Raw genomic sequence first — 24803 nt, forward strand, 5'->3', positions numbered from 1 at the left:
GCTATCAGAAAAGCCCCATATGGGTGCACTTTAGATCTTTTGAATACTACAAAAGTTTAGTGACCTAGAAATGAATCAATAAAAAGCCATCCTCTATCTGACAAATTGAAGAACTGAGGGATTCTTACAGATGCATTGACTTTAACAATTCAAGATACACTGTTTGTAAAGGCTTTCTGAGACACATTTAATCCTTAGAGTACTGTAGCAGACTATGAGGTGGTTTATATTTAGATCACTCTCCAATAGTTCATTTCCTGGTTTTACTGTAAGTTTACTGTAAGTTACAAAAATCAAGGTAAGAAGACTAAAAGAAAGGCTAATGCTAAAATTATGTGTCCTTATACTGAATGCAAATGCTTTAATTTGCTAAATTGAAAATTTTTCATATTTTGCAAAGTATCTTTTGGAGGGGCATGGCAGTGTAAGAAACTCTCTAGTTCTGTTATGTTACAAACAATTCTGTCACTCAGCAAAATTAATTATAATCTTGGATAGGTCAGCAAAAGAGTTTATATCCCTGTTCCCCATTGCTTCACTTCTATAGTTTGTTTTAACATTTCAGCATTTCAAATAAAATTTAAGTAAAAATTCTTATTAACTGCTACAGCCTTATTTCCTCTTAGTTTAGTTAAATAATCAACACACAGTATGATTTCTTACATTTATCCATGATTTATGGAGTTTCAGTGTTATGTTTGCCACAAAATTGAGCATGTTTTTTACTTTCTACGGAATAATTAATATCAAAAATTATGATCCAGAAAGACTCCCTGTATAGTCGCACACACACATACACAAACCATAAGATACTTGGACTAAATGAGATATACTGCATGAAATGTCAGTTAAGTCCTGTCATGTGCAATACAACTCGGTGTTTCTGTGCCTCAAGTGGTGAAGCAGGTGAACTTTAACCTGTAGATAAAAATTAAGAAATCAAGATTTTTGATTCACATATGACATAAATGTTGCAGCTGAGGATCCTTCCAGAGCACCCAACTACTGTTTCTTTTCCTCTTTTGTTCAAAGGGAGGGAGGTCTAACAAAATTGTCTTACTCCACTGACATCTCCTGCAGTGATGTGATTGTATGGGAGGTTTGGTGGCTTCTTTCAGGTAGCTCAGACAAATTAAAAAAAAATAATCAATAAGTAGATATCATACTGTCACTTTGATTTCTAGAGCGCTTTGTTTGTTAAATTGAGAGCTTCATAGATTGACATTAGCACACGGAAGTCAATATACAGTGAATAATATATTGCCAATTGTATTGCAGTAAGCAATCAAAGCATAGTAACTAGAGAGAGCCAATGTATGTGCCCCTGGACTCCAGTTATAAGGGAGAATTACTCTGCATAGGGGTTTCGTTTTCACCTTGTTGAAGCAGTTTGAGATCTAAGCAGACTCCAAAGACTGTATTTACAAAATAAGACGGTAATACTTATGCCAAACCAGATAGTGTCAGTTCTACTTTTTGCTTCTGCAACTGCAATGCTTCACTGAATCGAGTCTTGTCTCCATCCTAGTCCATACATGGATCTACATCCTCAGTCACAGCACAGTGTATGGAGTTGAGTTACTAGGAAAACAGTTCTTCAGTAACTCTTTTTAATGGCTTTTTAAGCATGTGAGAGTGAACTATATAAACAGCTTAATTAAGAGCTCCAAACTTTCAAGGAAATTGCAGTTTGTAATTCTGTAATGCTTTTGGAAATCAGTTCTACTGAAATTTTAACAAGGAACCCAGCACTGTCAACAGTAAGCCTTTGTCAGTTCTGTACTTTTCACAATACTGATCTGTCCATATTTTTCACTAGACTGTTACTTTTAAAAAAGGTGAATGTGTTATTGGAAGAACATTAGAAGGCTAATATGACCTACTAAGCAGGCTAACAGTATCAGAGGTAAATTACATTAACACAATCTGAGTTCTTAAAACCCTCAGACTACAATAAATTGGGTATATCAATGGCTACTACTAGTAGCAATAGTGTTGTGATTACTCTATTTCCTTTGGCTTATTTGGATGTCCAGTTTTATGTAATTTCCTGTCTTAGCAACTGTGTTATGAAGCATTTTTCTCTATCTTGAAATGTTGCTTTAGAGTCATTTCTAGTTCATTTCTTGGGTTTAATAAAAGGGAAACTTTTAAGTAAGTATTTCTCCTAAACAACAAAGTAGATAATCTTGACACTGTATCTTTAGGGATTATTCCGAAGAAGAAAGAAATTAAAGAAAGAAATTTTCTGAATTTTAAGTATATACCTTTTACCTTAGAAAAAAAACTTTCATAAATACTAAATTTAAAAGTGAGACAAAAAAAAGCAGGATCAATTTTGTTTTGCCCAATATCCCATGGAGGGTAGGGAATATCTCTGGGAGAGCTGTTCCTTCTCCAGTGAATTTGAAAACTTGTGGTTTAAATTTCTTTCACTTGTTAATCTAAGCACTGTGTCAGTGTCAGTGTCAGTGCTTGTGCAGGTTGTTAGAGTATAGCAGTGCAACATTTTTCTGTGCAACTATATTTCTGTGATTTGTTTCTTAAGTTTCCCTGTTGCTGTTAATGTCCTTTTTGGATATACATCTCCTTTCTTTCTTTCCTCCCACTCCATTGGTTCTTTCTGACTCTTAAGCGCCAAAATATAATATTCTGGTACATATCAAAGTTATATACTTTTTGGTTTCCTTTAGTATTTGTTACAAGTTAGATATGAATGACAACTTTCTTTTTTTCAGCCTTCATTACTGGTTTTGTGGAGGTTTTTTTAATATTTTCATATCTGGTTTATAATGGGGAGGAAATTGTTGCCGAGTCACACAAAGAATGGATTAAGCGTTTTGTTGGTTCTGTAGAAACAAAATCTCTGTGTATTTTTCTGCCAGAACGTCCCTGTGTATTATCTTCCAGCAGCCAGATTAACAGATGAAAGAGTGAAACCTTATATTGTTGCCTTTACTTTTCTCCCAAATAAGATATCTTTCTAAATAAATGTCAGAAATACGTTGTTTCAAAGAGCAAGATCTAAAATTTTACTGGATAATTAATCTCGTAGTTATATTGTTAGGAATTCTTTTTGCTAGCATTAATGTTGCTATTGTTTATATTTCCTCAAAATAAAGAAAATCGGAGATGGTTCAGGTTTCGATTGTTACTTACTCATTCACTTCCCCCATAGTTTTGAGTTATGATAAGTTTTAATTGTATGAAGCTCATTAAGACTTTCTAATTCTGGTAATTTCTGATATTTAACTTGCAACAAAGAAGCTGAAGGAAATACTAGCCGTCCTGAACTGTATTTTTATTTCAGTAGTCTAGTATTCACAATGTCTATTAACAAGTGTTCTCTTACTTCTTAAACTGTAAGTTCATGTGTCTTTTGAATGTGTTCATGATTTTGCTCTGGTTAGCTTTCAAAAATGGTGTTGCAAGTCATCTATTTTTTCAATATATCCATTTGTTTTGCCTATTTTCTTAGTTCTCAGTTTGGAAAGAAAGGCAGATATGAGAATGTTTCTATAAGAAATGGTACCTTTAGCTTTAGCATGCCAAATATGATTAAATTTTGAAACCCATCAATTAATAGATATTTTAAACAAGTTGATTAGTATTTCAAGTGTTAACAATGTAAGTATTAACACAGTTCTTCTAAATGAACAAAATCCCTTCCCATTAAAGAATGGTTTTGCTAATCTTAGTTGATACTTATGGGAAACATTGTTCAGAAGACAGCACTATTGCTGTATCCCAACCGTATCTTACAATCAAATACATGATTGAGAACTATTTCTCTGGCTTGAAAAATTAAGAATACAATCTTATGAAGCATTATTTTTAAAACTTTGGAATCACATTTTACCTGTTGTCTGTTGTACATTATATACTGTAGGAGGTAGACCAAAAGAGGGCTTTTATAGTGTTGTGAAAATACAGGCGGGTGATTTATCTAACAAAAAAGAAACAATTCCAACCATTTTTGTTTTCACAGAGGAAGACAAATACGGTCTTTACTCCAATTTGTTGTTCAAGTATTTTCTCGCAGAGGGAGTTGTCTGTGGGCATCACTTGTTTGTTGCTTCTGCTAAAGAGCATCCTGACAACATCTTAAAGGTAAAGAAGACTCATAGCTTTTGACAAGTAAAGCTGTAATCTCTTGATGAATTTAAATACATTTTAAAGTGTATATATTGTGTAGTAAGAAATTAATTAGTCTTGGTGATTCGTAAGGCAGTGCAGGAGTATTTACGCTAGCCAGATTTGGGAATTAAATTTAGCTAACTAGCCTGTCTGTGGAGTAAGATCCTCCCAAGGCCAGATCAGGTTAGGAGCTTGCTTACCCTTTATTTTGATTATGGACAAAAACCAGACTAGCTGGTTTAGTTGAATGGTTTGAGTAAACCCAACTGTTTACAGTTCCCACCTGCCGATCAGGAAGAGTAGTTAAGCTGGTTCCAATGTATTGTGGTAGAACCAGTGTGCACTTTGTGTAGATATTTACTGTAGTTCCCTGCAGAAACGAAAAATATCATTTAACATCTTTACAGCTTCCTTTACACGTGTGTTTCATTCTGACTGTCTTTTTTCTACTGGGAAACATGGTCAGCTTTGGATCAGGACTTACAGAAAGGCTCCTTTCAGACTTCGGTGAGCTCCTAAACAAACACTAATAGTTTCCATTATAAGGAAATTATATAAGGGAAAAAGCCTGATCAACACTGCAAAAAATGCTGAAGTGTGAGGATAATCTTACAAAATTTCATTAAATATTTTTTGTCTTTCTAAGGCTGCTTTTTTCTAATATCACAAGTAACATATAATTTACTGATTACTTCTGCATCAAGTGAAGTCTGGCTATTTCCTTAAGAGTCTTCAGAGAGTATTTCTGGACAAAATGATTACTTTTCTTTTTTCCTACCTTGTGATGGTAGATTCTGTGCCTTGTCTATATGATATTATCTTCAGTATTCAGGAAAAAGAGTATTCTTAGTGAAATTATATGATTGTGGTTATGAAAAATTAATTTTTTTTTACGATCTTGAACCTAAGGAGGGATCATTTAAGGGTGAAATTTTTATCATTTGTTTTTGTGGTTCAGAATATAGCCTAAATAAATAGGTTGGAATTTGATTGTGACGTATGAATCACATAATAAATATAGCATGTTCTTAATGTTTTTAAATAACTGATAATCAAGTCATTGACTCTCTGACTGTACAGCACATGATCATTGTGCTTGTTTTTCTCATCGAAATGAATCTTACTCAAATATTTTTATTGCATTGCATTAAAATTTCTTAAAATAAAGTAGCTAACATACATTTTCTTCTTCTTTTGTTCACCTTTGAATCAATTTCATAGCATGTCATGTTGTTCCTAGCTCCTGTTCTTTGTGCCTTTGCAAGTTAATCAACACACGTGTTGTTACATGTATCTATCCTTCTTGTACCAATTTGAGTTTGTAGTCAGTTGCTTCGATGCGATACTGAGCCTTGTTGTCTGATTTGGAGTAAGTTTTGCTTCTTCCTTTTTTGGGGTCGACACCAGGTAATAATACTGCATTCCTCTGTTGTAACTCCGTAGTGGTGTTACTGTAAGAGAGTATAAATGGATGGACAATATTCCCTCAACAAAGTTGAGTAAAACATAATCTTGTCTTGTTTTCTTCCTCTGTGTGTTTATGTATCCCACGGTGCTCTTGTCTATGCTTTTCTACTCTTACTTTGACTATTCAACACTTCCTTTGCTTAACGTACAAGGCACAGTAGAGTTGATTTCTCTGATTTGTATTGCTGTGTTAAAATTGCTTCAGTGAAGTAACCCTGTAATATGCTAGGCGTCAATCTAGAAAATTACATACTTTCACACGTGGAATGCTTAGGCACTTTTTGCAATGCCAATATGTGTTACCTAAAAAACATTATTGTCTCACCTGGAAAAAGTTGATCTAAGGCTGGCATTGGCCAAAGTTAGGTCTCCAAATCACAGAAGTGATTTTCCCAACTGCCTCACTTGACTTTTAAAAGAGAGGAGCTTCAGGTGCTTCAAGAAGTCCTCTCCTGTCATAAAAATGAGCTGATTGGGATTTGGATGTCTCTACCAAGTCAGGATTTTAATATAACGTATCTGAGCATTGAGCAACATTGCATTTTTTTAAATAAGATTAGTAATTAATTTATTTTCAGTATCTGATTGGACTGTATTCTTTATCAGAAGGGCAACATAGCTATGGTACAGTCAACCTCAATTACATATTTTATTCTTGGGTTTTATTTTGTAAAATTCGAGTATGGATTCAATCTATACTAAAGGTAGTATTCTAATTAACTGGTGTTTTACGTAAAGGTAGTTCATTAACTACCTTATGTCCATATTGTGTGGTCAGTTTATTTATACATTCGGTTCTCTGCTCAGATGCCGTAATTGCCCTGTTCTAATTTTATGATGTGATTGGAAGTTTCTTGAACCTATAACCAAGACAAATATTGCTGGTAGTAGGAAGGGGAAAAGACATTCTTATAGACCATAATTATCTTGAAATTGTGTATAACTAAAAGACAAGTAGAGGATGAAAAGCCCTGATCAGCTGCCTAAGATATATTATATTACCACCCACCAATTTATCCATCATCCTTTGAAAACATATTCATGCCTTTTGTAGTCAAAGCTCCTTCAGGAAATTGGCATTAAGACATAATGCTGAAAAATTATACACCCCTGGTAAAACCTACAGAACTATATACATGCTGGATTTTAGAAAGTATTTTAAACATTTAAGAGCAATCTATGTTCTTCAACAAAAGGCAACTTTTTACTATAAGGGCATAAATACTGGGAATAGTATATAATATAAGAAATAGTATGGTATACTTCTGTGATCGATCATAAAATAAAACTGATTGCATTGGTAAATGAAAAACTAATTCAACAATAAAATGACTGAAGGAAACATCATATCTTAATATTCTGTTTTCAGTACCATACCTTATTAAGTTTAGACTACTAATTATGAAAGGCTGTTATGTGCTTAAGCTTAAAAACAAGGAGAAACTAATAAAGTAGATATAGAGTTTTTTCTTGTATCTATTTCCTTAACTTCACTGTGTTTAGCAGTTGTGGTTTTTTATATATCATTCAGCACTCTAAAGTTAACGCCAGCTATTTTGAAGTTGCATATAGTGTACATGTTTGAGAATGGAACATACAAAATCAAGTATATGGTTATCTGTATCACAGAGGAAATCTTAACTTAAACACTGTTAGACTTTTTGCAAGAAACAGAAAGCAAGGGGGTTGAATATTTCCTTGAACATCACTGTAGCCAAAATGAGAACAGGCTTGCATAGTTGCTTAGTTCTTTATGCCCATTCTCCTTGTTAGTGCCTTATTATGGATCCAGTCTTAAAAAAAGAAAATCTGTATCTGTGGTGGCTGCATTTCTATATTTCTCACTTTTCCTACTTCAGATTTGGCACTAAAATTCTAGAATTGCCTAAACTGACTATATAAGAATTTCTTTGCCTTTTTTCCTAATTATTTTATCTAGACCTTGGGGGCAACTGATTCTAAGTTTTAATGAGAAAAAAATTGGATTGTATTTGCCAGATGGGAGCTCATCTTGACAATAAAGAGTGCTCTCTGTTAAGTAAGTTGCTTTTACCATGGAACCTGTGCAAGGTTTGTCCCGAGAGGAAGACTTACTGGTCATTGTATGTGCTGGGAAACAGAAACTAGCATCCCCTGAAACACAACAATTTCCCAGTGGGACCCTAGCCAATGTTACTTCAATGACCACTCCATTGGGAACCTGGAAGCCTGAGGTGAAAGAGTGGGAGGTCCAGAACTGCTTTCTAGAGCTGCATCTGTTCATCTCGTGTGGAAAAGTTGAACGCTTTGTGTGATTACTGCGTTTATGTGGGATTTCTGTTTTCAAGATGGAATTTTATTACAGGATACTTGTGCTGAGATTGCCTTTTGGAGGCTCTCTTACAAGAAGAGAAGATAAAGAGCACATCCTTCAAGAAAAAAAACGTACTTTGACATACTTTGACTTATGGTGGGGATGCTTTTCCTACCTCTGCTATAGAGGACAGCCTTCTTAGAAGGAAATGCATTCCCCAAAATTCTACCCCCAACCAAGTCCTTTGAGGCTTACCACACTAAGGCATGAAGCGGTATTTACCTTGTACGTCTGGTGTCATCGGACTTCCAAGTTTGAAAATGAGCAATGTGCAAACAATTTGCTCTCTGGTGAACTATGCAGAAAATTCTCTTGAGTAGTAAAGCCTTTGTGTGCCCGTGTACCAGATACAGAGCTTCTCTGTGTTTGCTGGACATTTGCTGAAGTCAAGTCAGTCAGGAGAAACCACACTGGTGCTGTAGGGTACCACGATGAAAGGGAAAAATGCAGTATCGTTTGGTGAGGAAGCTGGGAGGTGCATTTAGAGAAGTATAGTAGTTATATTAAAAAAAAACTCAAATCTGGACAAGATCAAAAAAACCTCCAGGAACAGGTCTTTTAAAAATTCCTGCCAAGCTGAAAAGATCTCTAAACCAAAACTGAAATTATATTTTAAATATGGCATTTTCCTTAGGTATGTCATTTGGAAAAGACTGCAAAATTCCACCTCCAAGAAGCTGGTTATACTGAGTGAAACTAAAGAGCAGAAAGTGCACACTTAGTCTTCTCGCACTGAAAAGCTGAATGCAGAAAGAATCTAGCAAAATGTATTTTTATTATTTCTAGGGTTGCTTAAAAAAAAAATGATAATCAACCCACTGAGCTTAAGTCTTGTATTACAGTGTATGCAAACAGCCTCTTGAAAGAAAGCGTAGCTGTCTACATGGACTTTTTTATTCCAGCAAAGTACCTTCAACCATGATGCTTACATTTTTCCCTCATAGACATGACTCTGAAACATCGTTTTGTCAAAAGGAAGAATGCAAACCTGGAAGAAATGATCAGGCTGGTGGCCAAGTCTTCCCAAGCTTCCATTTTCAAAGTACACTATTCTAACTCCTTCCTGTCTCGTCTCTGTCTCATGTTGTGAAAGTAGCTGTGTATAAATGCAAGAGGTATTTTTACTGTCGTCTGACATTTATAGATGCTACATAAAGAAATTAAAAGCGTAACTTGAAAGGTAAAAATATACATGCAAGCAGGGCTACATCCCTGTTATCCTTTCTTACCCAATTGTATTTTCAAAATACATGAGCTTGTTACAGCGATTCAGCTGCTGTGTGCTCTTAAATGTTATCAATTAATACACAAAAATCCAGTTACAGTTACAGCACTAGTGAACTTCCCTACCACCTACTCTCTCTCTTTCTGAAGTAAAGATAGCCTTGTGGCACAAAGACTAGGGTTGAAGCTAACTCTGGCAGCTGTCTCGGAGTTTGAAAGTTCCTTTGAAATATCTGATTTCTTTGTTACATAGCTCTTGCTCATCTGTTTAATTTTCTCACTTGCATGTTGGGTAAATGGAATAGCTATTTACATTTTTCTGTATTAAAATGCAAATATTTTAATTATATTGTAATGTATAATTTTCTGCATTACAAAACTGTGTTATAAATTTGACAGAGAAGTTGTATGGGTGTGAAAGAGGATGCTGGGAGAAAAATAATCACTTCTGCTTAAAAAGAATGAAATCCTTTTAAGCAGTACCCACGCTGGGAACTCTCTAAAGTGTAAAGCTTAGTCTTTGTCAAAAGTTCAGACCAATCTAATAAAAAGATTTTCCAGAACCAGAGGAAGTACAAGTTAGGCTTAAATTTCAGGTTTCCCGTCTACCAATCCTTGGTTGTTTGTTAGGATGTTTTCTTTCGTGATCTTAGATACAATATTATGTTTGGTTTTAAACGCAGATCTTAGCCTGTTAAATGGCTTATAAAAGTAGTAGCTTAAAAAACCTAAATGTTTAGGCTTCAGTATTCATGAATAACTATTTTACAAATCTAGTTGGTAACTTTGTAGAATTGATTTGCTCAGTTAGTGATCTATTGCTTACAGTGCTCATCTCTAAAGGTGTTCCTGAATAATGCTGTTATTATTAAATCTGTTTAGGCTACTGCATTATACACTGCAGCAAAGTTTACAGAATTTTGGACAAGGCACTCACTTTTACTTTGTTTCTTCACATTACTTTTTTTAGTATGTCATTCTCTTTTTTGTTGTATTTATCTTTTACTTACTTATACATACATGAACTGATTCAGACAAAGATGAAATCAAAAAAATATCGTCTCACATTCTCATGTGCATTCCTGGGTTTCACCGTTGTGAAATGGAGCCATAGCGCAAGGAGGTTATAGCAAAGAGTTCTGTGACTTGACTGTAGGGTTTACTTCTGTGTATGTGAAGTAGAGAATGTATTCTGATGGGTTAAAAAAAAAATCCCTTAGAGTACTTTCAATTAACCTTTTTTATTTCATAAGGCAGAGGAATATTACTTCCTTTTTCTCTTCACACCATTCTCATTTATCCTGTGTTGACATCCATTTGGTCCTTTTGAATGTCAAAGGAAAAATTCCATAGAACAGCCTTACCTAGAGATGGAAATAAATTGTTGTACAAGGGCCACTGAAAGGAGAAAAATTCTGTATCCAGTCATTTGTGTTCTTTAACAATAGACCTTGTCTTCACAAGTGTTTACAATCAAAATAGAATCCTCCCCGCCTTTTGGGGGCCTTTTAAACTGACATTTATATAATACATTATTGAAAAGAAAATATTTACCCTTCCTGACTTACCATCTGGTATCCTTTAAATACTAAAAATTAACATAATGAAAAAGAGCCTTAAATTCATGTGAGTTTAAACTACTTAAATATGATTGCAGTTAGAGATAAACAGCAGATCGTACTCCCTTTAATGTCTTTTTTATTTCACGTTTCTTTAATTGTACCTGTGATGATATTGCTTTGCAAAATAGTTGCATAAAAGCGTGTGAACAACATATTTATTGATACATAAATAGATACTGTTTTAAACTCTTAAGTACTATTAATTACACAGTTATTGAAACCCGTAAGGATCAAAGGATTTTATATAAGAGGGATTTCACATACAGCTTGGATTATGTTGCTAAATAATAGCACAGTAGTACTTCTTTAGCATTGTAAAATAGCTTAGAGAGGAGTATGATGCCTATAGTTGGTGTAATGCATTGGTAATTAAGAGGGTGTGAGGTTAAGCTTCATTAACTGCTGTGGGATTGTATCTTGGATTTTATTATCCCCTAGAGAACATAAGAAGTGAGAGAGGTCAAACTGTTAGAATCTGATTTTGCTTCGTGCATCTGCCAAAACAAGGCAGACAGAGTAATGTGGCAGCAAACAGAGAAAGACCTAGCAGATACGGGTTGTACACCGTTTTCTTACGAAGATAAAAGATTTATTAAGGAAATAGATTATTTCATGTTTGCAATAAAACCTTCAGAAGCTTGGTTTGTAGGAGACAAAATTATTTTAATTGCCTTGTCATTTAGTATTAGCACTTTAGAAAATTAATTTTTCCCAAAACGTTTTTTTTATTTCAAAACATAGCAACAAGCTTCCTTCTCTCTTCTTTCCTTCCTAATACATCTCACTCTAGACACAGACGAATGCCCCAACCAAACCGCACTTCATAACTTTAGCACTTGTCTGCCTTTTTGTGTATTCATGCTGCGTAGCAAAGCCTTGTATTTTAGCTGACCCCAAGAACTGCTGTATATTTTCTCTTTTTTTATTTTAACTATGCACTGCTACATGCCTTGGTTTTTTTATATACCTTATGAGAGATTTGTCTTTTTTTTAGCCTGGGAGAATGTAACAGTTCTCAGGAGTTGACACACTGATGCCACTAAATTGTCAGTCCCAAAGCTTTTCAAAGCTATATGATGTGGGAGCTGAGATATTTTTAAGCAGAAATAGGTTAAATAGAGATATTATGGGCTGATAAATCAACTCTCCTTTTCTTAGTCTTGTGTCTAAATAACACTTTTATTTCCAAATTCTGGATGAAATTTTGGAAGTAACTTTTAAACGTTTTCATAATCTTGTATTCCTTTGAAATGCTGACTGTGATTCTAAGAATATACATTTATTTCATACTAAATAGGCTCACAGTCCCAAATCCTTTTCTAAATTCTGATAATTTCAACAGAATTTAGGTGCTTTTTATATATGACGGAGAAGTACAGTTCTCAAACATAAATAATGATTTAATACAACTGTTGGAAACTAGTATCTTTGTTTCTCAGTTTGTAATGGATCTGGGAGAAAGGGAGTTGTGCTAAAACCCCGCTCTTGAATCTCACACACCCGGGTATTTTGAGGAGAAGCTCAGGCTCAGCCGTCTCTAAATGTCGGTCATAGAAACCATGCCCTCCACTGCTCTCCGGATGTGTTCTGCTGTGTAGTTTCAGTTCCGTTTTTGTATAGCTGGGCCAGAAGAAGCCTGTGTTCTGTAGGTAGTTTGGCTGCTGATCTGCCTCACCCTTCCCTTAACTCTTTTATTTTTCCTTCTGTTTTTAAGAACAATCTGAGAACTGAGGAATCCTTTGTAGTTCTTGGACAGCCATGAAACCTTTGATGACACTGAAAAGTTGTGAAGTATGCATCCAACCGGCCAGCCTTTATCTTTGAGAATATACCTGTGTTGTGACAACTGGAGACATTTTCTCACTTAGGTGCTCTGTGTCACTCGGGCAGGTTTGGAAAAAGCTATTTCCTTGAAACAAAGAATAGCATTTAATTTGCAGTGTCAGAAGAGGGGAAAGGCTTTTATTCCAGTTCTAGTTATCATGAAGATGAAAAGAGGCTATGAAGATAAAAACAAATGTTTGGATCTTTTCAATTTCGGTATTTTCAATATTACCCATAAAGCGCATTAGCAATCACCTAGGTATTCTGTTTAGTCTTTCACCAGGCTAATGAAGGCATGTATGTTGGCTTCTAGTACCTTCAAACAGCAACTGCATCGTCTGCCTCTCTTTCCTGCAGTTTAGTGTAAATGGGAGGGAAACAAGGGTGAACAGAAGCTGGGATAAAAGTGATAGAGTTATAATACAAATCTGGAGATAAACAATCTTTATTAATGTTCATTAATCTTTATCTAAAATGTGTTCAGATTACAGGTATACTCAGACCATAAATAGGATTGGAATGTTTTTTCCTGTTAGTGCTTAAGTACCTAATCTTGGAATGTATTTAACCGAGTTAATGTGGAGCTCAAGCAATTGATCTTCAAAATACCAGTCAGCTCCAAAGGCAGACTACCTTTTCCAGATTGCAGCTGAATTATGTACGAAGCCTACTAAGAGGCCATAAAGTTCACCACCACCACATGCTTTAGAGCAGAGTGTTTGTTGGGATAGAAAATTATATGGCTGTGAGACCTAGTAGCCCCAGAAATGTCTGAAGTCACAGTGCATCGTGTGAACATGTTTCTTGCATAGGGACAAGGATGTGGTGCATCTAAGAAACGTTCTTCAGCTAAGCGTGATAGTTATTAGGCAAATGTAGTTTGGAAAAGCAACTGAGGAAATAAGATTTGCTTTTGTATGAGAGAGTTCTTCTAAGTGGTCCTGGTTCCTTCTGTGGGGCAACAAGGGAAAAGGCAGCCTAAAGCAGACCTAAGCTGATGCATATGCTAACTGCCATGATACTGAGTCATGGGTTTTCTCATGTCGCTTTCTGTGAATTTAGTCATGTTTAAACAATCCTTTTATACTGTTAGAAGTTTTTATTATGTCAGAATAAAATCTCTTTATTAGGTCAGAAGTTAAAAGTAAACTATATTGGCAAAAAAAGGCTGTTTCAGATGGGTACTCAGACAGGTTTTCATCTCTGGCAGCCAAAATCTTTATCGGCTTCGGGTGAAACTATGTTTTCTTGATCTCTTAATCTGCTTCGTTCTTAGCAACAGTTAAGGCGTTCCACAGTGCCTAAATGTGTTGCACTGATAGTGTGTCTGGCGATTATTTTGGACTGAACTTCTCAGGTGTCATCAGCTGGTATTTGTCATGACTCCGTTCCATATAGTGCCATGTAAGAAGGTTTTGTTCTGTGTTTGACTGCAATGCGGGAACTTTTTTCAGTGTTACATGAGAGGATCGAAGTAGCTTGGACTTGATCAGTAATGCTTGGAGAACTTCTCACCCCTTATTGTCTTGACCTCTGTTCTATTTTAGCATAAAATACAGTCTCTGTGTAAAATGTACCTTCTGTGTGATTGTGTAAAGGCAAATGTGTATAGCTAAATGTCCCTGTCTCAAATTTGTCTTTGCCAATTATTATATAACAATCACAGAATAGCAGAATGTTTAGGGGTTGGAAGGGACCTCGAAAGATCGTCTAGTCCAACCCCCTGCCAGAGCAGGGCCACCTAGAGCAGGTCACACAGGAACGCGTCCAGGCGGGTTTTGAAACAATGAGCCAGTAGTACAAGTAACAGGCATTTGCAGTGATTCTAGAGGAGAAAAATATTAAAGAGCTTTAAGAAAATATTGGTGCTGTTTTGCTCTTTACTTCCAGTACAGGTGAATGGTAAAATACGCCATTTCCTGGATTTTGGTTTGCGGATATGTGATCCTGCCCTACAGCAGGATGAGGTAGCAGCTTGTTGTATCAGTGGTGGGATCTGAAACAGGGGCAAGCTCAGGTAGTTTGAGGAAATGCTTAGGCAGGATTTCACCTTCTTTTCCAAACTGTGGCTGAAAAACAGAGGTTACTCACCACTATAAAAGTTGCAGATAGTACCTGAGAGCCAGATGATCTCGGTGAACGAAAGGAAGAGGTATCTGGACATGTTGGTTTGGCCTGAAGAGTTATTCCTCTACAGAACCCACTTTTTAAATGAAGGTTGACTTTATTTATTTTTTTGATTAGTATAATTGAGCAATATTTTGAGATGATAGCATGTCAGCAGCTCTTCACTGAAAAAGAAAGACCTTTTCAGCTTAGCCGGCTCAAATCTATGAATAACTGTATTAGAAATTAAATGTGCATAGTAGTTTAACTGTTCAGTAATTTGTTTTCGAAATAGCACCTTAATTGGAAAATAAGATTAATTAACTCTTTATTATGGATATCTGAGTTACAAAAGTAGGAATTCAAAATAACATCTTTTTTTAGAAAAATCCTTTATATAATGCTTTTAGAAGTAAATGCAAATAACTTGTATCTGCATATATGTGAAATGCATTGGTGTACTTGTCAGCTCATGTTTGTGTTAATAGTTTCTCAGAACCTTTCAGTACAATGTTCTGTTTTCATTTTCTCTTATCTGTCAAAAATCTTTGTCTTTCATTTGAAAGCTTCCCTGCTTTCTTTCTGGGTAGATATAAGGAAACTTTGACAAAAGTAGATTTCTTTTTTTACTGAAACATTTTTATAAATCTGTAAATTTAATGAAAGCCGTAAATACTAACTTAAAATTATAATGTTCATGTAGCTTTCCTACCCATAAAGTTTAATGTTTACAGCCGCAGTAACAAGAGTTTATTGTATACAAGTGTATCTTTTAAACAACCTGTAAGAAATATGAACATTTAACTCTGTACATAACCATTCTCATGAAGAGACTTTACCAGGCTTTTGCAGTTCATTTGCAAAAAGAAAGTAAATAAAATAATTTGCTCAAAGGTGTGTCTTGCATCTTCAGCTTAGCTGCTGAAACACGTAGGTACAGTTGTTCTATTTCTGCAACTTTATTGAAGAAACCACATAAAAGTTTTGATAGCTTGTTACCTTTTGTCTCAGAGGGTGTGCTGACCAGCCAGTGAAAGACAGAAACAACTGTCCTGAAATTAGAAACATTTGTTCTCAGTTTTGTCAATAATTGTAGGTATGTTAATTTACGCTAGAGAAACAAAAATAACACATTGTTCATAAGAGTACGTCTTGAACTATATACAGGTTTTCTCTTCTGTATTCTTTAATAGTGAATTAGCGTAATACTAACCCCAAAATGGATTCATTTAAACTTTAATTGTCTTCTGCCTGTGCGTGTCCATTTGTACCGTGTCTGCCTACATAAAGCTGTGAATGTCATTTAGGTGTTTATGGTCAGTATCAGCTCAGCCTATGTTCAGTATTTCATGTATATCCCATACTTCGATCGAGATTTCTTCTAAAGATTTCAAATTTGTTTTTTATGTTTTCACACCTAATACATTTTAACAGAGCTACTGGCTAGCTCTATGTATTTTTAACACTTGAGACCACATCTTAGTTCTCTCTCAAGAGTCTTTGCTTAATTAAAACTTAGTTTTCAAACGAGTCTTGATCTATTTTAAGCAGATAAGTCAGTTTACGTGGATAGGTGATAAAGTTGGGTCAGAAAACCTGGTTGCACTTCATCCCTCTAGCAGGTGTAGAAGCCCAGTGCATAACTTCTGAATGCTGTGCTTGATATCCACCCAGTGCTGTTTACTTTTTCAGCCATGCAACAAAGGTAGAAAGCAGAAAGTTTGTAACAAAACATTGCTCCTAATTTAGGTCTAAGTCAAAGCTGCGTTTCTGTCCTCATAGAACAAATAAATTCACCTATGTGCAATGCTTTTTCTAAAAAAAAAAGCCGGAAATGTTTGCATTAGAATCTTATAAAGATTCCGGGATTAAATATTCACCCCTTACTTTTACTCCCTTGTTTGTGTTCATGAGGTATCCGTCCTTAGTAGCTATCATGACTAATGGTTAGCAGAAGAGAAAATTCAAACCATGCTGTTACAGTTGTCTTCAGCCTGTGTCTGTAGGCTATTGTGGTCTGATGAATACTTTTGAAAGACTTACAGAAGCTAACAAAGAGAGGTGATCTTATAAAATAGGCTTAAATTCACTACACAGGGAACTTACCTATTCTCAGGAACAGAATAGTTTAGAAGATCAACCTTTAATGAAAGTTTAAAAAAAAAAGGAATATGGATGCTGTTCAAGATGTGATGTTTGTGTAGAGTATACAATGGGATATTTCCATTCTCTTACATTTGTATAATTCATTTTTCCCATAATAATTACATGGGGGGTTTTATGCTCAGTATTAGTAGGAGCCAGTCTTTCAGGACAGTTATTTTAATCAAGTCTTGTTACAGATTTTACAGCTGTTCATTATATTAACTGTATTAGCTAACTTTTGGGCGGGGGGGGATAAAAATCTGAACTGCCATTCCTGTTGTAGATAGCTGATGTTCTTTCACACTCCACCTGTAGGAACTTCCAGCCCCTTTGCTTGATGATGCCTACAGAAATGAATTGGGAGAAGAAGTGACAGCTGTTAAGTCTGAAGATTTTCAGGATTCTATGAAAATAGCCTGGCGCTACCAAAATTTACCAAAAATGGAGGTAATCAGTATTTCATACTTTTTTCCCTCTTGCAGACGAAATGAATTTGCAGAGTGAATGCTTTTCAGTAGAATCTAGACAACAGAACTGCTAATGGACAGTGTTACAGGATTGCCTCCTGAGAATAAATTACCATACACCACTGTATTTTTTTCATTACTAGAGGTACAGAGAGAAAGGGAATTTGAGAGTTTGCAGGAACTGTAAAACTCAATACAGACAATCTTAGTTAAAAGTAAAAAAACCCCAAACATTAATGTTCCATGAGATTTTTCAATGTGTGTTATTAAATTGCGGCAGCTTTTTATGAAAGTTTGAATAATTTGGTCACTTAGAAACTTTCCCCAAATTTAGTTGTACACCAATTACTTAAGTCGGTTTAATCAACAGTACTTACTAGATCTCTGTAGTGAAAGTGCTGTGTCTTAGTGAGCTGTTGACCTGCTTATCCATGTGCATAACAACTAAAGTAAGCACTTGAGATTGTATCAGCTTCACTGTCACTAGAAACTAATCACTGTGCAGGGAGAATATAAGAAACAAGCCCAGTGGTCAGTCTTTCTGAGTTTACAGTTATTAGTGTTTTGTGAATAACATATCTCCTGTGGCTGGTGACTTTCTTATTTAATCCAGTGGCACAATCAGCCTTTAATGAAATTACAGCATTTTTGACTATCCAGAACAAAGAGACTTGTTTTGTCTATACATTTTAGCCTACATTTATAATTTCTGGTTTAGATGTAGTCATAACTGCCGAGTAAGTTCAGTCGTATTCTTAAAAAACATAATTGGAATGTGACAAAATGATCTTACAGGGCTTGGCATGTTTGGTTTTCTGTGAAATTGCACAGACATGGCTATATAGTTGTGTCAGAAAAGACTTATATATGGTGACATGCCAAATCAAACAGCCTCCAGGGTAATCATATAATCTCATCAATTTTATTATTGTGGAGCTTGCTGTGCCACTCTGAACCATCCCCAAAATAATTTGTCTGGTTTAAAATCTAGCAGAATTCCTCATATATTGATATGGAAACAATTGCATGTTGTTATAAAGTGTTCTGATGTTCTAACAAAATAGCAAAACATATAAATATTCCAGTTAGGTGTGCACTCGTCTTCTGTAACTCCATAGAAGTAATCACTTCTTCCCCTAATATATTTCTCTATAACATGTAACGTACTTGTCCTCAATTATCGAAATTTAATTATGCAAGACAGAATAAAATAGTCCTTCTTTTGGGGGTTATTTCTCTTGTTATCATTGTCGCTTTCCAAATGGATGCTGATAAATCTGAATAGTTTGAGGTACAATATTTTTAATGTGTATGTTAAAGTTATTTTTAAAATTACAACTTGCTAATAAAAGTCTAAGCTTTCTATACCTAAAATTCCTCAGGATATTCTAATTAGTGAAAAATAGTTTTTAAATTGATATCTTTCAAGTTTTTTTAATGCAGTTATAAAATTTTGGTGCTGTGCTAAATTAATTTGATTGGTGAATATAATTCATTGAGGAAAAACCTGATGTTGCCTTGCAGCACCCTGGATGTTTAATACACTTCGTACTATCATTTAATTAACAACTTTGGTTGTGATTTATTCTTTAAATTCTCTTTTGGCGTAAAAAGATTATGTTGAATAAAATTTGAAGGCATATTTTCCAAAATGATTGAACTAATAAACTAATACATTCTCAAAAGCTACTGTCAAATTGTTTCAAGTAGGAAAGAGAGAAAACAGCTTTACTTTTAACTAGAGCTCTAAATATGTTAGCAGAAAACTTTTCCATACAATATCTGGCTTTACATGAAGTAAGAATGCTGAATAAAAGCTGTCTTTCTGGTATTTTTGATCCTTAATTTAGTTTTTATTTCTAATAGGAGATTTTCAGTAATAGTTCAGGTATCCCCTTTGCATTTATTAGACCTTATCTAGACTAGCTAGGTAACTCATTTTTGTTCTTATGCTTGATATTTATATTAGTACTCTTCATAACTATCACAGTTTCTCTTTACATATTCCATATACCTTATATATCAGAAAAAGACAGATTTATAAGAAATCTGTTAGAGTAACAGGTTGTGTTGTGCTTGATGTGCCTTTGCCAGTTTGTTACTTTCATCTGTATCAGAGCTTAATTTCATTTAAACTTTTGACTATATGGATAGCCGAGTTTGCAATGCAAGACAGTGTGGGGTTTTTCTTTTTTCTTTTTTTTTTTTTTTGAATGAACTGCTTATGTTCTTGGGGCAATATATAAACTGTCACAGCATGAAATCAATTTTCTGCCTTGATTCATCCTAAATCTGAGATTTCTAGCACATTAGTATTGCAATTAGAAACATTAACAGCAGACGGTAGCATAAAAGCACGCTCTGCTCACTGACAATTTAGTGTATTTCTCCTTCTGCAAAATAGGAATCCAGGAAAGAACAGGCTTGAGCCTCCAATCCACTAATAAATTTATCAGATCAAACTTAAGAGGAATGGAAAGTCTCTGCTTCGCACTCTCCATGGTCATTCTGCTAAGGCAGATTATTCATGCTTACTTGATTCAGGTAGGCTTTTTGCAAGCTTCCCCGCTAAGCCTGGGAATGCAGTACATTGAGGCCTATTCATAGGCTTCTGACATAGACCGAGCTTTTATTGCGTGGTGTTTTATTATAGCCAAATCCTAGTCTCCACCCAGTTTGTAGGCACTGTGCTTATTCTTTTGAATCAAGAGAGGTTATCACCTACCTTAATCCATGCAGCAGGGTGGATTAAGGACACCAATGTGCCTCAGGATTCTCAAAGAGGATCCTGGAAACTTGTTGTTTCTTCTTTTTTGCTGTCTTTACTAAACTCTATTGGGCCTCAGTAAGGATTTGCATCTGAAATGGGCAACCTGGAGCTTTTCTCAATGAAGACATCAGATCAAAGTTCAGTTAGTCAAGGCCTTTCTAAAACATTAAGGGGGCTTGGAAGTACACAATAAAAAGATGAGCTCTGGCAGAGATTGCAGTAAAAACATTCTGATCTGTAATCCGGATAAAGAATAGATTATAGGCCAAAGAACAGCCTCTGTTTAAATTGCTTTCAGAATCCTCGTTTTAAATAAAGTTACATTTTACACTGAAAATATTTAGATTTTGATAGGTTGTTTTGTTTTCTTGGACCTCCTTCTTTAAAAATCAGGTGCTGATAAATAAATTGGAACATTAACTTAGGGAATGTGTTCTATCTTTTTATGGGTAAAACTGATCTGCCTTTTAGGACTAGATATATGTGAGCAATTTTGTGTGTTTTTAAAATCAAAACCTAATTATTTGTTTTAATGAAAAGTTCGGGGTTAGTTTGATTTTCTTATTGGTTTTGTAGGAAAGATACTGTATTATTGTTACTATTGATAATCTCTGATAACTGACCAGACCTAGCATCCATTAATCAAATAATTCCAAATATTTACTCTAAACCAAATAATTCTAATCAAATCTTAACAGTTTAATATATTTTTGGTAAGATGAAACATGAAATAAAATTGCAGAAATGCATAGCGTGATTTATTTCAGAAAGCTAACTGTAAATACATGGCCTTGTCTGTATTTCTTTTTACTGTTACAGTACGTACTTTATTAGCAAGACCAAGGTTTATGAAAACCACGAGGCTCCTGTAATAATTGGAGTTCAAACTAAATAATTTGTTGCGCAACGCACAAAAAAATTATTGGGATCCCGTTATTGTAATAATTCAATACACCTATCATCATTCCTGTGTATAGCAAGAATAGCAGATGTTGAAATTGGAGCAGAAGTTGTTCCAAAGAATTTTCATTGCATACACGCACAACCCTGCTCAACTTTCAGATAGCGGATAAAAGGTATATATTGGCCTGATTAAAAGAAAAATCCTTTTATAGGATGTTCTTAAGTTGCTACAGAAACTACTGAGAAACTTTTGAAATTATTGGGGGTATGTCTGGAACTTTTCGAAAGTAATTCCATGTTTTTAAGTACAAAGAAAATGGCATTTCATTTTACCTATCAATACAAACCTCTCTTCAGAAGAACCTCTCAAAGGCATTCTGTTCTGCAGTGTGAACATGTCTTCAACATCTCTCTTTACTTTCAGCTCTTACCTCTTCTGTCTCACTCATTCTCTTTCATAACCACTGAGGTTTTTAATTTTATTTTCATACTTTATCGTTTAATATGTGAGGTGGCTCTTGGCTCTGGCGGGGGATTCAGCTTAGCAGTAAGTCTTGGAGTGGGGAGATAGAAAAAGACTTTACAATGTTTTCACGCAGTCCTGCATTGTACAATGCACACTTTGGATGCAGTCCAGGCTTAGGGAAGTTGTCCTCAAAATAAACTAATAGGTGATCTTCCTTTTCACCTACAAAGCTCCTGTTAAAAGTCTGGGATCCAATGCCTTTCTTGGACCAGGTGTCTTACCAGTTAGAAATACCGTGGGTTTGATTGATTACGAAACTTGTTCAGTTATTCTAAATGACCTTTCTTTTTCCTCAGAAGAGTTAGAACAGGTGATGAGAGAGAACCTGATCAGGAGCATAGTGGTGTTTGCGCCATAACCTAAAGATCAATTTTAATATTGCTTTGGTAATCTATTACTCCTTTACAGCGTGTACGTGACAAAATACTATATAGTGGTTTACATTTGTGCCACTTGTTCTCCTTCCCTGGAAGAGACTAACTTGTCTCTGAGGTTTACTCTGTGTGGCTGTTCTTTCCAGGATAACTTTTTTTTTTTAGTGGGAAGGACAGAAAAGATGAAGAAAATGGATTGTTATATGAAGAGCAAAAGCTGTTGAAATCCTGTGGCAGACAGCTACTACATACTTGAATACTGCATATTATAACAATCTAGGGGGTTTTGACTTTACATGTGTAATTCAAATAATGTTGCAGGTTGTGTGCTGAGCTCCATTAATGTGGAACAAAAATATACATTCATTTCCTCTGTTTATTCACTACCATAATATATTCAAAATGTGTACTTCCTGCTATGGTGTATATTAGATTTTGGGGTTTTGTGATGTTTTATGTATCCGAAATCAAGAGCTGATTGTATCTTCAAAATAGTAATCTATGGTTATTGTGTGTGATGTCTGAGTAAAGTTCAGCCTGCTGTTTATTCAAAATTCAAGAAATTAAAAATAGCTTTTAAATATTTTGTCTTTATTACAATTTTCTGTTAAAATCAGATGTATGAAGAGGTAATGGTATTTTTTCTTACTGATCACAAATAAAGTGAAACATTTTCAAAGTCAACTGAAAATGTTTCTGTAGCGCCATATAATTCCCAGATATTGAAAAATCAGATAGTTGGAACGTGTTATGGTCTGCATGTTTCATATATCTGGCCTTTTGAAATTTGTGTTCATTTGTCTAGAACATGTGCAAAAATACATTCTTTTAAGTATCTGACTGCACTTTGGTGATGCAACTTGGAACAGTTAAGGGTTGAATTCTATGTGAAAAATTCACATTATAGAATGTCATCAGGGGAACCAAAACTTAGTAGTAAATATTATAATGTTGTTCTACTTGAAGCTTATACTTAAGCTGAAAGGGAAAAAACCCAGAAGTTTCTTTCAAGTGTATTGCTAGTTATTTTTTTTTGATAGATAATAATTTAATAGGTTATTGTAATCAGTATTGTTGTTTCCACAGGCCAGCCCAACAACATCTACAAAGTTTGGCCATTATTATGATGTTTCTAAAACAATGTCTCCAGAACTTCTTCAGTCCCTAAAATGGCACAGTTTTTACCTTCCTGAAGAATTGTCTTTACAGCCTAACGTGAAAACATGGTAAGTTCTAATATCACCTACTTCTATTGTGTGTTCAAATTTTGCCTGTATATTAGTAGTAAAGGATATTTTTGCATCTACACTTGCTGTGAAAAATCTTGTAGCCACACATGGCTCACAAGCCGTTGAGCTGTGGTTCTCATGTCAGTGCTGCATGCCATGAGTGGCAGCAAAGCTGCTGTGGCACAGAGACAGCTCTGTATAGTGACTCCTCAGCTGTGGGAGTAAGCAGGTTGGCAGGGACAATTAAGGCAGACATTACTAGGACAGCCTAGGACACAGCTGCATGTTCAGTCCAGCCCTACTGACAGCTGAGTGTGGGGACTGGGGAAAACTCTTGCTGTCTGTCTGTGAACTACTCCCTGAGCACCATGCCCCATCAGCGTTCGGAGATGTGTGTGTCAGGTGGCTATCAGTCTTAGGAAGATACAGTTTTAAGGGCTAAGAAGACAGGCCATCCTTGACCTACATAGCTTAGAATGCTATATCAGATTAGTTTATTATGTGACTTCTACTTCTTACATCCTACAGCTTCACCTAAGGAAAATACAAAATACTGTGAATAGAATTACAATCACTAATTATGTCTTACACAACCCCCCCAATTCCAGAGAAAAATCATAAACTCTTCTCTGAATGAATAACTTATTATAGTTTATGTCTGTCAGTAATGAATTAAGGAAGACCAAGAGAAAATGAGTGACAGTAGCAAAGACTCATATTAGCCTGTAGCACACATGTCCACTGTATCTTTCTTGGAGACATTTCAAGTCAAGTCAAACATCAAATACAGGCTAGCAATCTCTTTGTTCAGCCCAGTCACTCCATTTATATAATACCTACTTTTATAGATCCCCGTGTATAGGGCCAACTCCTGGAAGCAGTAGTACAGTACGCTTTATTGTGATTGATTTTCATTACAGTATACTCAGATATAAAACCTGAGATTTATGAAAAAAGCACAATATGAAGCACCTTTCTTAGAGCTGTAGAAAAGCAAAAGCCAAGTATCTTTGTAATTTCTTTCTGCGTTATGCGATCAAATTTCATTGGTTTATAAAGTAAATTCTTGCCAGATTGTAAAAAAAAAAAAAACCACCCCACTTTCAGGACAAAGCAGAGAGCTTGTATTTTATGCTTTCTATAGTAATTTGAACCAACTTTATTTATATATTATGTATAATTATTATATTTTTTTTAGTGGCAGGGCCGTAGAAGATAGACTCAAGAGTATCTGACAGATAGATTGCAAGTGCTTATATTGTTGTTGTGCAATTTAAGTCCCTTTCTCTCTTTTCTGTAGCTAACTAGAATGTCTCATAACTCTGGGCTTAATTCCACTAACTACATGGCTGTCAAGTTTTGTACATTTTACATTAAAATCATTAAAATCAAATTAACTCATATGTATAATATAGGAAATGGACTTTAACTTTTATGCATTTGATTTTATAAGCTTAACTGATACTTTCCTTGTGTGCTGTCCTGACGAAAGTTCATCGTTCTTACCATATGAATTCTATTCTCATTTTTAGTTTTAATCTAATGGAAAGATTAAATTTAGTTCATTTGCTTGGCAAATTGGTAGAGCACAGAGTGATGAGGTGAGGACCATGATCAAATAAAGATGGATTTTGGAAGGCTTATCTCCTTCTTTCT

General features: G+C 35.1%; 1 protein-coding gene across 1 annotated transcript in view; it reads left to right on the forward strand.

Moving 5' to 3' along the window:
* The window catches only part of ELP4 (elongator acetyltransferase complex subunit 4), a 147402-nt gene that overhangs the window by 11246 nt on the left and 111353 nt on the right, over positions 1-24803 (forward strand). Inside the window, exons 3-5 of the mRNA XM_086472239.1 lie at positions 3989-4110; positions 17194-17325; positions 23005-23144. Coding sequence (XP_086328365.1) covers positions 3989-4110; positions 17194-17325; positions 23005-23144 — 394 coding nt within the window. The remainder of the gene's footprint in view (positions 1-3988; positions 4111-17193; positions 17326-23004; positions 23145-24803) is intronic.

This window comes from Leptosomus discolor, chromosome 12, assembly GCF_034619465.1.
Source record: "Leptosomus discolor isolate bLepDis1 chromosome 12, bLepDis1.hap2, whole genome shotgun sequence".
NCBI lineage: Eukaryota > Metazoa > Chordata > Aves > Leptosomiformes > Leptosomidae > Leptosomus > Leptosomus discolor.